The sequence below is a fragment of the Gadus chalcogrammus genome, chromosome 19, assembly GCF_026213295.1.
Source record: "Gadus chalcogrammus isolate NIFS_2021 chromosome 19, NIFS_Gcha_1.0, whole genome shotgun sequence".
Classification (NCBI taxonomy): Eukaryota; Metazoa; Chordata; class Actinopteri; order Gadiformes; family Gadidae; genus Gadus; species Gadus chalcogrammus.
The window spans coordinates 14,632,552-14,647,196 of NC_079430.1; the positions used below are offsets into that span (position 1 = coordinate 14,632,552).

At 47.9% G+C, this 14,645-nt stretch overlaps 3 protein-coding genes across 4 annotated transcripts in view; 2 read left to right on the top strand and 1 right to left on the bottom strand.

Moving 5' to 3' along the window:
* The window catches only part of LOC130372863 (tubby-related protein 3-like), a 21,471-nt gene extending 20,679 nt beyond the window's left edge, over positions 1-792 (top strand). The window contains exon 9 of the mRNA XM_056579023.1: positions 785-792. Coding sequence (XP_056434998.1) covers positions 785-792 — 8 coding nt within the window. The remainder of the gene's footprint in view (positions 1-784) is intronic.
* Positions 793-3,862: 3,070 nt separating this feature from the next.
* On the bottom strand, positions 3,863-5,874 carry LOC130372625 (RAD9, HUS1, RAD1-interacting nuclear orphan protein 1-like). The gene is made up of 3 exons (XM_056578736.1): positions 5,859-5,874; positions 5,395-5,511; positions 3,863-5,259 (listed from the first exon to the last, which is right to left on the bottom strand). Exon 3 carries the CDS (start codon positions 4,942-4,944, stop codon positions 4,477-4,479), a length of 468 nt encoding a protein of 155 aa, XP_056434711.1. The 5' UTR covers positions 4,945-5,259; positions 5,395-5,511; positions 5,859-5,874; the 3' UTR covers positions 3,863-4,476.
* A 121-nt stretch (positions 5,875-5,995) lies between these two features.
* On the top strand, positions 5,996-13,725 carry LOC130372502 (forkhead box protein M1-like). Of its 2 annotated transcripts, none has more exons than XM_056578547.1 (9): positions 5,996-6,171; positions 6,756-7,274; positions 7,714-7,850; positions 8,369-8,572; positions 9,006-9,134; positions 10,300-10,359; positions 10,795-10,846; positions 11,119-11,312; positions 11,806-13,725. In XM_056578547.1, exons 2-9 carry the CDS (start codon positions 6,800-6,802, stop codon positions 12,553-12,555), a joined length of 2,001 nt encoding a protein of 666 aa, XP_056434522.1. In that variant the 5' UTR covers positions 5,996-6,171; positions 6,756-6,799; the 3' UTR covers positions 12,556-13,725. The 2 variants fall into 2 exon arrangements, with proteins under 2 accessions (XP_056434522.1, XP_056434523.1); XM_056578548.1 differs by having other exon boundaries at positions 11,809-13,724.
* Positions 13,726-14,645: the final 920 nt, after the last annotated feature.

Sequence of the window (14,645 nt, forward strand, 5' to 3'; positions counted from 1 at the left end):
GTGTGTGTGTGTGTGTGTGTGTGTGTGTGTGTGTGTGTGTTGTGTGTGTGTGTGTGTGTGGTGTGTGTGTGTGTGTGTGTGTGTGTGTGTGTGTGTGTGTGTGTGTGTGTGTGTGTGCATGTTGGGGGTGTGCGTCTGTGTGTGCGGGATCCCACATATTTTACAACGGTGTTTCATCGCCAAGCGTTCGAGGAGGTCGTCTGCGAGCCTTGTGCGGAAATTCCGACACTCCAAACGCAGCCGAAGATTCTCGCTATGCATAACTGCGTGCTAACAAGGAGCTAACCATTTCTGAGACTGTGTTGTGCAACGTAGATGTACCCCTGAGTACATGAAATGCCCCTCAAAATATCACTCTTATTCTCTTTGGAAAAAAGTGTCTGCTAAAGGACTTCATAATGTTGCACTTAAAAATAGTATTTTGCGGGCCTTTTTTAAGATTGTTGCAGCCTAAAATGCCTGATGTTGCGTGAGCTTCTCCAAAAAGTTGCATGAAAGTTGCGTTTTTTTAAATGTTTTTGTTGCTGCGATTACAGTGCGAGAGGAAATGAAAGTTGCGATAAAAGTTGTGATTTTTTCTGATGTTAAATATTAAGTTATAACTGCAATTTTCCACGACTAATTTGTTAAATATGAAGTTATTACTGAAAAAACATTAATTAAAAGAAAAAAAACACTGAGAAATGGTCCTATGAATATAGATTCTTGATTCTTTCCGCGCTGACTTGGATGCAACAGCCTGTGTCATAGTGATCTGCCTCGTCGTCTGACGTCCTGCCTGCAGATCTGTAGTTATGGTTCGCGGTGGCAAAATGCTTATCAATGGAAGAGTGTCTGCTTTTAAGTGTACCTTTGTTGTGTACGGGAATGGGTTAACCTAGCGATTGTTAGTGCTTGACACTTGGTTCTATGAACATCCTTACAGTACCGACAGCAATACATTGTTTCTCGTTCTTCTGACAAATGTACTTATTGTAAGTCGCTTTGGATAAAAGCGTCTTCTAACTGCCCTAAATGTTCATGTAAATGTAGTCCAACATTCACTTTGCCTGATGGCAACGGGTGTCCATGCCTTGTGTGGGCGGTACATAAACAACCATGCAATGATTCTGGGGAAAGCTGCTTTAGTGACACGCCACATTAGTATTTCCATATGACAGGCGCGCGGTGTTAACTGAGCAACACTGCAATTCATGAATAAACATGACAACCCCTCATCAACAGTAATAGTAGATGTATAATCATCAGTCAGGGACAATAATTAGCATTGTGTCTTGGATAACACCAGTCTTGCAAATGTCAATTTCTCAATCAGAGGGAGGGGGGTTGAATGTAGAGAGCCAGGGCCGCTCCCTGATCCAATCCACCAATCATCTGATGGGAGGGATTACCATCGGTTATTGGATGATAAAGGTCACTGCTCATCACAGCCAGTCACCTCTCCAGGCAGACAGGAGTTAAGGACCCCAAGACTTGTTCAGAGTTCACCTAGATTTTGCATAGCCTCTCCCCTCTCGCACACACCCCTCTGACGCACTGATTGTATGTTGTACGTCCTTGCACTTCAAAAAACTACTTAGCATTGGGAAGCCCTATCCAAGCTGTCTTAATTGTATACAGGAAATAGTTCCATCCTTACTGCACCGACAGCGACATATTGTTGTTTCTTTCTTCAATTACAATTATAATATTACAATATTACTACATCAACTATTACTTATTGTAATTCGCTTTGGATAAAAGCGTCTGCTAAATGCCCTAAATGTAACTGTAAATGATAAGCGACCCTGTGGGGGTTCCTGTGAGTGACCCAACAGAAACATAAGGACCAGGACCGGGGTAGGGGGATAGTGAGGTGCAGGGCGCTTCCCAGGCCCAACCGGGTCAGTTCAGGTCGTGATGGCAGCACAGCACACCACCCAGCCAGCTGCTTCATGAGCCTTTTGTGTGTCTTCACCAGGGTAGATCCACATGTAGGTCAATTGTCCAGCGTCAGTGATGTGCCGTTACACAGATAAGGCTAGCATGTGAATTCCCAGAAGCCTAACTGCTATTGCTTTCTCTTTCTCCACACGTGCACGCTTGGGTGTATCGACTGAAAGATAGAGAGAAGGAAAATTCTATCTGATCATTTGACCGTGCCGTGTGTTCCAAGTGTATGTTGCAACAGGATGTGCATCGCAAACCACAATGAAAATAAGATAAAATGATCATAAGGGATGGTCGCCCCAAATAGGTTATCTCACTCCTATGACGCGGACACATGCATGCACAGTACACACACACACACCACCGACACACACACACACACAAAATGACATACACACACATACATAAACACTCACTCACTCACACACACACACACACACTCACACACACACACTCACACACCATCGCATGTATGCAGATACAATGACACACACACACACACACTCACACACACACACACACACACACACACACACACACACACACACACACACACACACACACACACACACACACACACACACACACACACACACCATAAGTATGGTGCAAAGTAGAATCCCAATAACTGTGTGCATGTCAATTATGTTTGTGGCATAATGCATTGGCTTACACACCAAAAAGTATGTATGGCATGCATACAGCAATGTTTTGAGGAACACACATCACAGCATTGACTGAAGGCTTCCAGAAAGCACTAAAAGAGACAAGCATGAACATGCAGGAACGTCTTGCGTGATGCTGTATCCGGCTACAGTGTCGAATAACTCAGGGGCTACAGCAGACTGTATCTATGCCTACAGTTGTACATACAATTATAGTCATCAAGCCAGTCAAACACAGTGGAATGCAGTGTATGATGATTACAATGAGGTGTCATGACCTGCAATTAAAAGCCCAATTCCAGTAAGAAATTACATATGTGATGGGAGTGCTGGTTACCCTTTTACTGTCCCATCTTAAAGAGCACAAAATGTACATCACTTGAACAATCGTTCAATTGTAACAGCACAATTATTACGAAATACGATGCGTGTTCAATGTGTGTATCAAATGCATGTTCTTAAAAAACGCTTTACCTGTTTTGGTTGGACCTCATTTTCTCGCTTTTTCCAATAAGTATAAATATATATCTGTACAACTTCTTGAGTTGGAAAACAAACAAACAAACGCCACCGTATCGGACAACGTTAACGTTATTAGACGTTGCGCGAAGTACCGACGTGTCGTGCCATCTGACCGAGTGCGACGCGCCACAGAACGTTATCTCGTTATTACGTGTCGGGCTGCGCGCGGGGGGGGCTGGGTCCCCGTATTCGCTGCTTTTCTCCGCTACTTCGTGACCAGTACGTCCAGTTATAAGACGCGGGCGACGCTATAGCCAGCTTATTACACTTAGGTTAGCCCGAAGCTAAGTTAGCTGCTTGTGCCTTTGTGCAACAGCGCCTTCAAAAAGTTGGGGGGTGGGGGGGAAGAGCAACTTTTGGGGTCTTTCTCGCTGTATTCCACGTCCGACAGTCGGTGTGCTGGGGGGTGACAACGTTATGTAAGCGTTGGGGTCGGTTTAAACTCACCTTATGCTGTAGTAACTCATGTTTATCCACGGTTGCTATGGAATATCCCCCAGACAGGCGGCCTCCTGGTACTTTTCTCTAGCGGACGCGCTCAGAAAATCTGTTTTCCAACTCCTTAGTTACCAAACGCAGCCGCAAGGGACATTCCTATTGGACGTCGGTATATCTAAGCGTGTTCGTGATTGGCCGACAGTTTTGGTCAGTGGCTTGCGTTGTTCGCCAGAGATGGATATCTGTTATAGATACTGTTTATTTTATATTGATCTATTTGGCAGAAGGGATGTAACTTTAAACTTCACAGGGTCATATATATACAAAAACTTCTAATCTTTTATCAGAAACAAGCATGGTCAGCCACTGGACTTTAGGTGGTCTTTGGGTTAACCCCTAACCCAAATACTTTTAATAGTTAATCACATTACCATAATAAAAAAAATCAAAATCTAAGGATACTTGTATAACTCTCTCTTGATGTGTGAACAAGCAAGTCCTCCGTAATTCAAAATGTAGTACAAAATGTTTTGGACTTATCACATTCACTTTCAGACACATTCATATTTTTATTTCAAAATAAACAGGCCTATGTATTTCATTTATAATTTTCTTAAAGATTACTGCTGAATGAAGAAATGTATTGCAATAGTAAAAATGTGTTACCGTGTATCTGTTCAATAATCAATTACTGCAGCCCTGAATTGAACAATTCTGCGTAAAATATAAGCCTATTCTAATGATAACCCTCATATTCTGCCCCATGATTATTTCAATAAAAAAAAAACAATGGAAACAAGAGTTAAATGCAAGGAAAACATGTCATTGGTCTGATGGGTACATTAATATGCACCAATTTATAACATTATTGTCCATGTGTTGCACACACGCTAACACACACACGCACACACAACACACAACATCACCTAGGAACCAACGCGTCCACTTTAGAGAGATAGCCTCCTTTCTCCAGGGCCATCATCAGTCCCTTCCTCCTCCTCCACGTCACCCTCAACCCGTAGTCCTGTTCCGGGGTGTCGGCCACCAGGGTCTCTGGCTGGCTCTGTCTACATTCCTGGGACGGGGTCCCCAATAGCGGGTAAACACGGGCAGAGCGACTCCCCCGGCCCCCGGGAAGCACCTCGGGGGTGTCCAGGTCGGAGGGGCTGGGGACGATGCAGCAAACTGCGCCGGGGGTCTCTGACGTCGCAGAGCGGGGGGGGCTTGTTGTGGTGAGGGGGGCTGGGGACTGATGACTACCCCCGGCGGGGCGGCCAGGGGGCTGAGGTGGTGGCCGTTCTGCAGCGACACTGGAAGACGTGGGGGCATCGCCCGGTGTCCCTCTGGTGCGTCTCTTTGACGTCTGTTGGTTGGGAAGAGGAGCCACCATGGAAGCCTGTTGTTGTTGTTGTGGTTTTGGTTGTGGTTGTTGTGGCTGCTGCCGATTGGTCGAGGCCGGCGCCGCAACGGACACTTTGTTCGATTTCTTTGCGTGTGTTTGCTTTGGTTGTCCGTTGATGTCGGAGGTAGGTGTCGGACCTCGGTCGAACGATAAGGTGGGGAACTTGCAGACGCTGGTTTTGGGACCCGGCTTTCTGGACAGTTGACTGCTTCGATCGAGGATGCTCGTGGTGGAAGGGCCCTTCCTTCTGCCCCGTCTGCCTGGGGGCGCTGCCAGGTGAGACTGGTCAAACTGTGGATTCACCTTGAAAGAGAAGAACCATGCGTGTGTTAACCGGTATACCAATGCTTGCTTTGTGTATAATTTGCATTTCTTGTTATATTTGTCACTTGAATGAGTTTGTTGTTCTATGTGCAACTTGTATGCAAAGTCACTCACCCACAGAGCAAGAGATGTATTGTCGTGTGTTGGCCTCTCTGTGATGAACGACTTGGGGTGTAACGCTGCTCGCACCTCGGGCTCCTCGTTTCGGAGTCTGGATCCATCTAGCGATTGCTCCAGGAACAACAGAGCAGGCTTCGGTGTCATTCGTTTTTTACGGGGCATTAGAAATCATGACTGGCGACCTATAGTAGCGAGAGATTGCAAGATGCCCACATGCACGTAGCTATGCATAATTTACATTTGCATTTAGGGCGTTTAGCATCAGTTAAGCAATCTTAATTTCCGAAAAACGAGTACATCCTGCATATTATTTTTTTTTACAGATCCACTGCTCCATTATACTCAAATGTCAATAATACCGTACATGCTTGTACTAACATCCAATTCGACATCATAATCGTAAATAGCATGAATTTCAAATCATAACACGACCGAGCGATTCCCTTTCTGTTTTGTACCTCGTCCTCATTTCCCGGTTTCCACCGTACACGCTCCTGATTGGTCGACGGGTCGACGACGTCAACCGCTACCATTGGTCGATGTCGGCGTCACGTGATCACGTTGACAGGAGCAGCGCCCACAGCGGCGCCAAAATTCAAAAGATTTGTTCATTGAAATGACGAGAAGTGCTACGCGTTGACGCTACTATTGAACTGTTTTCACACTAGTGCTGATTCTCTAACTACTAGATCTGGATAAACCACAGCCTTTTGAATCCCTATCGGGTGGATTATCAAGCGGATCACGATGGAAAGTTGCTGCGATATGAAGGTTTGGAGCTGTCTTAATGTGTTTCCCTGTTAGCACTCCACCACCACGCTTAGCATCCGATCCAGAAGTGCAGCCCCTCTAACCATGCTCCCTTATGTAGACCTAGCGCTTATTAACCCTATGGTCTAGTTACCGCGTAATATCTACAAAAAGTCCCCGACCCACTGACAACGCTCCGATTGGCGATTAAAAACCGTGAAGTATGTCCTGGTCCTGATCTCGATGTAGCAATGCGCTGTTGTGGACGCTAGCTGTCGCCTCTGTCCGATGTTTCCTCCTTTTTGATTCTTTATTTGACTAACTGACTAATGAAACGGTTATTATAGTTTATGAACCGGATCTCGATATCGAGCTGTTTAGTTCATTCAGAGGGAGTAGGTCTCGTATCCCCCGCGGAATCCAGAACCCTGGAGCGGTTCTGGTTCCATCTGCTGGTGCCTGGCAACACCCTCTATATCTAACCGCTAACGGATAAAGACGTTTTTTTTAAATGACCGTACACAGTAGAAAGCGAAAGCGGACGGACTCGCTCGATTAATTTGCGATTTGTTCGTTCCCACTTTCTTGATATATCTTTTACACAGAGAAACCACGGATACCAAAGGGGGTTTTCTGCGATCTGAGCAGGATGAGACGAAGTCCAAGGAGACCCCTGATCCTCAAACGGAGGAAGCTACCTTTCCAACTGAACGACCCCCCGGCTAATGTGGTCCCGTCGAAGGAACCCTATGGACGACCACCACCAACACCTACACCACCCCCCAATGGGCCCTTCCCAACGGCCATCGTCTTCCCGGATGGCATCCAAGTCGTTTCCCACCCCACCAGGCCCGACACCCAGGTGGTGGTCATCCCAAAAACAGCCGATTTACAGTGCGTCATCGGAGCTCTGACGGCCAAGGGCAAAGAGCATGGGCCCAACGGACCCAACAAATTCATCCTCCTGAGTGGAAGCAGCGGTGGGCTGGAGAACGACTCGCATTTTGTGCACTTATCTGAGGGAGATGGTCCGCCACCACAGAGAATAACTGGAGGACCACCGGGTAACGTGAAGGAGGAGGGGGTTTGCCTGGACATTAAACCCCTCACCGGATTGAACCCATGTAAGGGCCTTACTTTGATAGATAGTGTAATGAGGTTGATTGTTTATTGATCTGTACAAGTTGGGGAAGGATGTTGTTGTGGTTAGGGTGATCGACTCCCAGATGGAAGGATCTTTGTTTGATCCCCAATGTCCTGTATACCTTCTTCTTTACCAAAAAACAATTTGAAATCACTGCATGTCTGCTGAGTGACTCAATATTGAAATCGTTATTATTGTCTCTATCACTTCTCTACAGTGTTGGTGTTAACTCCTCCCAGATGGAGGGATCTTTGTTTGATCCCCAATTTCCTATTTACCTATTCTGCACCAAAAAAAACTTTAAATCACTGCTTAGTGACTCAATAGGGAATCGGTTATCATTGTTGCTAACACTTGATGTCCCCAATATCAGTGTTGTCGTTAATTCCCTATATAATTTATATTTCTTTGTCTGCTAGTCAACAAGGACCTGGACTGCAGTCCGCTTGACGACAGTCTCACCAACATGCAGTGGCTGGGCAGGATGAGCACGGACACAGAGAAGAGTGAGGGGGCGAAGGAGAACTACAGCCTTTCCCAGCAGGAGTCACAGGAGGTCAGCTGGTGTGATGTGGGCACCTGGACACGGGAAAGTAGTCTTTGGGTGGCTGAGTTGGTTTGAGAAACATGTCCGCACATGTCTTCTATAAAGGACCTCACTAGAAGGACTGGGAGGGGTTTCTTCTGTGGTCCCCATTACATATTTGACATAGGGATCACATTCACGTGATATATTACCATATACAATTCCAGACATTTTTGGCAAACATCAAATGTGTGACTTAAATGGCAGATGTAGTATGTATAACTTAGATTTCTGAGCCTTAATACCAATGTCCCAGACAGTGCTTACTTCATAAAACTAAGTGAGCAATAGTATTTCGCTCCTGGCTACAAATACAAATGCCCTTTATGAAACTGAACCTTTTAAACACATTGCTTGAATACGATACTTACAGCTTATAAATCCGCAAACTCCCCTGTCTCCCATATGCATCTCAGACCACCCCAGAGGTCTTTCCACCGCTGCCCACCCCTCAGACTCCTCCCTGACGCTTTATTCTTCTCCGACAGACCTCCGACAGCATGGTGGTCGAGGTGGAGGGGGGCGGGGAGGCGAAGGCCACCCTGTCGGACCGACCTCCCTACTCCTACATGGCCATGATCCAGTTTGCAATCAACAGCCGGCCCGGCCGCAGAATGACCCTGAAGGAGATCTACAACTGGATCGAGGACCACTTCCCCTTCTTCCAGCAGCAGACCAAGCCCGGCTGGAAGGTGGTAACCCCCCCCCCCCCCCCCCCCCAGCCATTTACACTAACCATTTGGTGCTAATACTCTTAGCATGAGCTGCGGAGGTAGATAGAAACATCCACATGAGACTACTGTACTCTTTTCGTGTCTTGGTTTACTCGAAAGGCTGTTTTCGTGGTACTTTAATTAGTAGTACTTGTTGTAGTGAACGTTGTAGTAAACTACGACGACAGTTAACAACTGTTGTAATTTACTGTTGTGTTTATCATAGACTACCGTTTACTGTTTTAGTGTCTTAGTTTACTTGAATGGCTATTTTCGTGGTACTTTAAGTAGGCGTACTTACTGCAGTGAACGTATTAGTAAACCACGAAAACTTTTTTGAAGGCCGTGTACCGTTATCATTAGCATTGTTGCTTACATTCAATGGTTGTGTCCTGTTGGTTCCGCCCCTCAGAACTCCATCCGCCACAACCTGTCCCTGCACGATATGTTCACGCGCGAGACCTCGCCGGACGGCAAGGTGTCCTACTGGACCATCCGGCCCGAGACCGACCGTTGCCTGACCCTGGATCAGGTGGTCAAGGTAAGCCGTGGAACACGCCTCACTTCCTCACTGCTCAGGGAGGGTCAACATGGCCCCTGGCACCGTGCTCACCATGGCGGTTCATCATGTGCGCATCAAGGCGGCTCTGAGAAATAGCCGGCCACCGGTTGAGTCCGTCGTCGCTCGGCTTAGCTCAGGTGGTAGAGCGGGTTGACTTGGAACAGGAATGTTGCTAGTTTGATCCCCGAGTGTCGAGGTGTCCTTGAGCAATGCACCTCACCCTGACTCCTCCCGACGAGCTTGCTGTCGCCTTGCATGGTTGACACCGTTGTCGACGTGTGAATGTGTGTATTGGCCGTTGTAATTCGCTTTGGAAAAAAGCGTCTGCTAAATGCCCGAAATTAAATGGAAATTGATCAGAACTCGGTATTGTCTTCCTGGTCGTTGCCTTTTCCAAAGGCAAATTCCCCCCCGTGGTTAATCGTTATCTTTACTACAACATCCACATGTATTGTGCCGTGTAATAACGCCCTCTTCATGTCCGTAATGTCCTCTTCAAGTGTGCGACGACAGAGTAGCCTATCCAAGTGTTTTCAGCTTCAAGGGGACCTATTATGCTTTTTCGACTTTTATGACCTATAAACGTTGTTATAATGATTGATAGTCATGTTTAACCATACTAAAGTGTCAAATAATGACGTACATGCATTTCGACGTATTCCCTGCTGTCTGGGGTGGCTGTGCAGAGCGCTAAACACTCGGGACAACACCTGCGATTCACTTGTTCACATTTCCGGGAAATCAACTACGTAGAGGCCCTCCTGCCGCGCCCCCATGTGTCTGGTCAAATCTGCCCACGCGCGCGCTTCAAGGAAGATAACCAATCACAACAGAGTTGGGTTGGCAGGAGGGGGGCGAGGGGGCGGAGAAGGACGAAACCGAGCGTTGACAGAGAATGCTGAAAGCGCCCAGATGAGAGGAAGAGTTTCCCGAAAGTCGACATCGTTTTTTGTGTGGTTAACCATGACTATCAATCATTATAACAACGTTGATAGGTCATAAAAGTCTAAAAAGCATAATAGGTCCCCTTTAACGATCTGTCATAATTCGAACCCAGACAACTGTCTTTTTTTAATTATTTTTTTATTGTGTTGGTCTCATTCTGTTTGATGAGTAGTCCTTCTCTCTCTCTCTCCTCCGGCAGCCCGGCTATGAGGGGACGGTCACTCTGGTCCCGGCTTCCCGGTCCCTTGTCCCACGCCAGGTAACGTTAGGTCCACCTTCGTCTCTGAGGGCTCTGCGGTCGGGAGGAGGAGTGCGAGGAAGCGGAGGGGTTGGGTGTGTGTGTGGCTCTCACAACAGCCCCTCGAGACGCTGTAGCCGCTGGGTACACATCGGGTCGTGTTGTGACACAGCCCCCACTGGGGTGCACGTCTCTCTAGCGTCTGAACATGTTCTTAAAGATCTCGACTGGATATTGGATGGTTCTTCCTTTGCGTTATGTCTTTCCTTCTACTCGTAAAAAAAAAAATCGTTTTATGGTTTCTTTCTCTAACTGTCTACCGTTCTCTCTGATGCCTAAACAACCCCCCCTCCCCCCGCGCTTGTTTTATGGTGCAGGGCTCTGTCTCCATAACCAAAATGCATGCAAAGGGAAAGTAGAAGGTCTATCAATATTTTTTACTTTATTGTTTAACAGGAGCAGACGGGGATGTTGTCGTCTTCCACAAGGAGTGTGGCTCGTGGCTGTGGTAAGTTTCTGCAAGAAACGGACCCAGAAACAGAATCAGAATTAATCCAGATTGGGATTTATGGCCAAATTGATTCACTCATGCAGGGATTTTGACATGGTACGTCGGCGCAATAGATACAAGATGGGAAATAAACTTTAACAGGGCATTAAATCAAATCTCCAATCGGCACCAAAATACATATTAAAAACGTCCAACACAAAGCCAGCCCCCCTTGTGTCCTCCGGCCTCTTTACGCTGCCTCACCTCCTCCCTCTGCTCCGTGTGTCCAGTGAGGAGGATGAAGCCGCTCCTTCCCCGCAGCGACTCCTACCTGGTCCCCTTCCAGCTGCCCGCCGCCACCACCACCACCACCACCTCCATCTTCCTGCCCACCTCCTACTCCCCCCAGGTCCAGCTCCGGCCAGCCCCCCAGCGTACCCGGGACACCCCCCGGGCCAATAAGAGAGTGAGGATCGCCCCTAAGGTAATCCTGCTCGGTCGTCTCACGTCCAAGAACTGTTCAGCTTTTCTCTTTTTCAAGCTTGTTGTCCGAGGTCACTTGGGTTTAAGGTGTTAAGGAGCAGCTAGCGATGGACTGTGTTTAAATCGAGGTTTTCTTAGTGCCGCCTTCCATTCACACACATTCATACGCCCACGGCAGTGTGGACCATGCGAGGCTAACAGCCATCTGCTCACGACTGGCTCGGGTCGAGTGTTTAAGTGTCGAGGTGTCCCTGAGAAAGACGCCTAGGGGGACACCTCGACACTTCGCCTAGACCGGCCGGGGATCGAACACCCCGCTCTAGCTCCTGAGTTACTGCCACTCCACAGGTACAGGCATCGGACGGAGGTCCCTTTCAGATGCCCATCTCGTTGCGCGTACGTGCACGCTTTATTCGTGACACGAGTTCGACGGCTTTGGAATTCTGACACCCCCCCCCGCCCCCTCGGTTGCCCTTTGACCTCTGTCTGCTCAGCAGGTGGCGCACGTCGACGCCCCGGCCGTGCCGCTGCACCCCACCGCCAAGGAGTTCAAGGAGGAGCCGGCGTGCCTGTCGCTGACGCCCCGAAGGGCCCCGCGTCAAGGAGGTGGTGGAGGAGGCAGCTCGCGGCGCAAGCAGCGTCTGGTGCTCCCCGCGCACGAGGAGCCCGTCCTCCTCTTCCAGGACAGCTCCTTCTTCGACTCGGGCGTGGCCTCGGACGCCTCGGGACTCCAGGACACGCAGCCGGAGCTCTCCTTCAAAACCCCCGTCAAGGGCGGCAGCAGCAGCAGCCTCCTGGCCTCCTCCACACCCAGTAAGCCGGCCGGATGGGAGCCCTGGAAGGTGACCCCGCTGGGGAAGGGCACGCAGCGGGCCATGCTGGACTTCAGCCCCATCCGCACGCCAAGCGGGCCCCTGCACACGCCACGGCACACGCCCCAGCAGCAGCAGCAGCAGCAGCAGCAGCACCTTCCCCTACAGGATTACTCCAGCTTCAGCTTCAGCTTCAACGGCACGTCCTTCACGGAGCTGCCGCTGTTCAGCTCGCCGCGGGAGCTGCTGACGGCGTGCGGGCGAGACGCGTCTCCCGTGGGGGCCGGCCGCTCGCTGGAGGGCCTCATGCTGGACACCATGAACGACAGCCTGAGCAAGGTGCTGGTAGACATCAGCTTCTCCGGCCTAGAGGACGAGGACTTGGGCACGGCCAACATCAGCTGGTCCGAGTTCATTCCCCAAATGTTGTAGGCCGGCGTCCGGAGGGAAGGGGGGGGGGGGGAGGATGTAGCAATCAAAAAAAACAAACAAAAAAAGTTGGTTGTTTATCGATGATAGTGATTTAGTTTTGTGTGTTGTCCCGTCGCCCGCGTGACGTGGCGTTGTCCGGTAAGCTTTCCTTTTCTTTCTGCAGTTTTACCCCTCGTCAGTCACCTCCGTCACTCGCTGCCTCTCGGTTTCCTCTTGAAGGTGTTTAGTTTGGTTTAAAGCTCGTATCCATCTTAAGAATCTTTTGAACCGTTTCTAAGTGCCTGAGAGCAATCTTCATGCATATCTGTGTGTATATATATATGTATCTGTATGTTTTGATTTGCACATTTTTTGTCATGTACAGTTGTGGAAAGGTAAAAAAATATGTGCACGGTTTAGAAACCACGGCCATTCAACTCCCAGCACGCCAGTCCAAGCCGACTGGAAGACGTTCTAGACTCATTCCCCAGCAGTGTTTAAGCGAATCACAGGGTCACAACATGAATGTGTGTTAGTCTTTTCGTAACTGTACCAACCTCAGTGCACTTTTGTAGCCCGCAGTCCCGACATTGGCGCTGGATTTCAGCCCAATTCCGGGAGCTTTGCGACGAAATTTTATATTAGAGGAGTCTACGCATCGGAGTTTTATTCCGGGCTTGTGTACTAGGTAATCCATTATATTTTATTAGCTGCATGCAGGCGATTTGTCCTGTTGAGGCTTGCTAGGGGAGCGTATCAGACTTTCAAGCAAAGCGATGTATCCTCTTTCGTACTGGCGGTTTGGTCCTTTGTTAAGGTGGGCTTCTGGTAGGCGGGGCGGGGGCTTTCATGCCAGCTTTGATGTTATAATATGTGGTGATGTGTAGGCAGGTAGCGCAGTGAGGTTGGAGCGTCGGCCATTTTCAATTGCAAGCAATAAGTTTCAACGTGTGATTTGATGTATCCTGGAAATAAATATTTATGACTGTGTAAACACTAAATCCAGTTCAGCCACAAGCATCAGATCAGTTCAGGCTCATTGTCACATTTTAATTAAAGCAACTTGACTAGCTACTGATGTTTCTGCCAGTGTTTTCATATAAAGGTCCAGTATTTTATGGAGATGTACATGAACGCTTTGGCTTGTCGGTTGATTCGGTGCTTTAATTGGCCGGGCGGATGGAGTCAGCCAATAGGAGTGAGCTGAGTCATCATATGTAATGCCCGCCTCTGATTGCTGATGTATTCTAGGAACGAACGCAGTGTGAAGAGGTTCATTAAAATCCTGGAAGTCAACGGCACTTTAAGGACGCTGCAGGTAAGATTTAAAGGTTAGGTGGGCAATTACTTCTATTACAATACAATTTTTAATAATTAAATAAATTAAAGCAATCCGCAATCAAACACTCTAACAAGAACAGCCAATCATGTCATTCGACCCGAATGACATGATTGGATGGCAGACCAGTCTGTCTAGTCACATGTTATGGGAAGGACCGGCTTTTGATTGGGGCCTGCAGGAAGGGGTTGGATACATTCAAAATCTAGCTTACTCTAGCTTTTCTCCAAATTAACTACCCCAGCTTTAAGGGAGGTTAACGTAGGCGTACGTTTTGTCTTGAGGTTTTCATAACGCTTTGTCTAGAGTTATTCTGTTGGCTATGATGTCAGTTTGTCATCAACTGAGATAACGTGGTCATCTTCTAGCTGCAGCTTCACTTTTCGTCCAGCAGATGGCGGTCTTCACCTTGAGGGCTCCTCTCCTGAGCTCCTGCACACCTCTGCCTGTATCTAGTCCCATGAACAGCACATCCAGTACTAGGTAATGGTAGACTCAAACAATGCCAACTTTATTCTGTGAATAAGATCAGAGTAAATTCTTTCCTAACGAACTGCCTCCTAAATGTGTTCAACTGATTTGTTAACTGTATTTAAATGTATTTCCCTATATTTGTTTAAATTTCCCAGGCACTCTAATATAAACGGGGAAATGTGTTGAGTAATTCAAAGCTGACGTTGTTGAAAGTCATCCTTCAAAGTTTATCTAGGATTGACTGGCCGTGTAACCTCGTTTCCTAGGCTTCTTTTGTACGTCTGTTTCTACAGATTAA

Excerpts from the sequence above, each read along its gene's own strand:
- LOC130372502 (XM_056578547.1), top strand. The coding sequence starts at position 6,800 with ATGAGACGAAGTCCAAGGAGACCCCTGATCCTCAAACGGAGGAAGCTA. Across the intron at positions 7,275-7,713 it reads CCTCACCGGATTGAACCCAT|TCAACAAGGACCTGGACTGC; the intron begins GTAAGGGCCTTA and ends TTTGTCTGCTAG. Across the intron at positions 7,851-8,368 it reads CCCAGCAGGAGTCACAGGAG|ACCTCCGACAGCATGGTGGT; the intron begins GTCAGCTGGTGT and ends CTTCTCCGACAG.
- LOC130372625 (XM_056578736.1), bottom strand. The coding sequence starts at position 4,944 with ATGGTGGCTCCTCTTCCCAACCAACAGACGTCAAAGAGACGCACCAGA.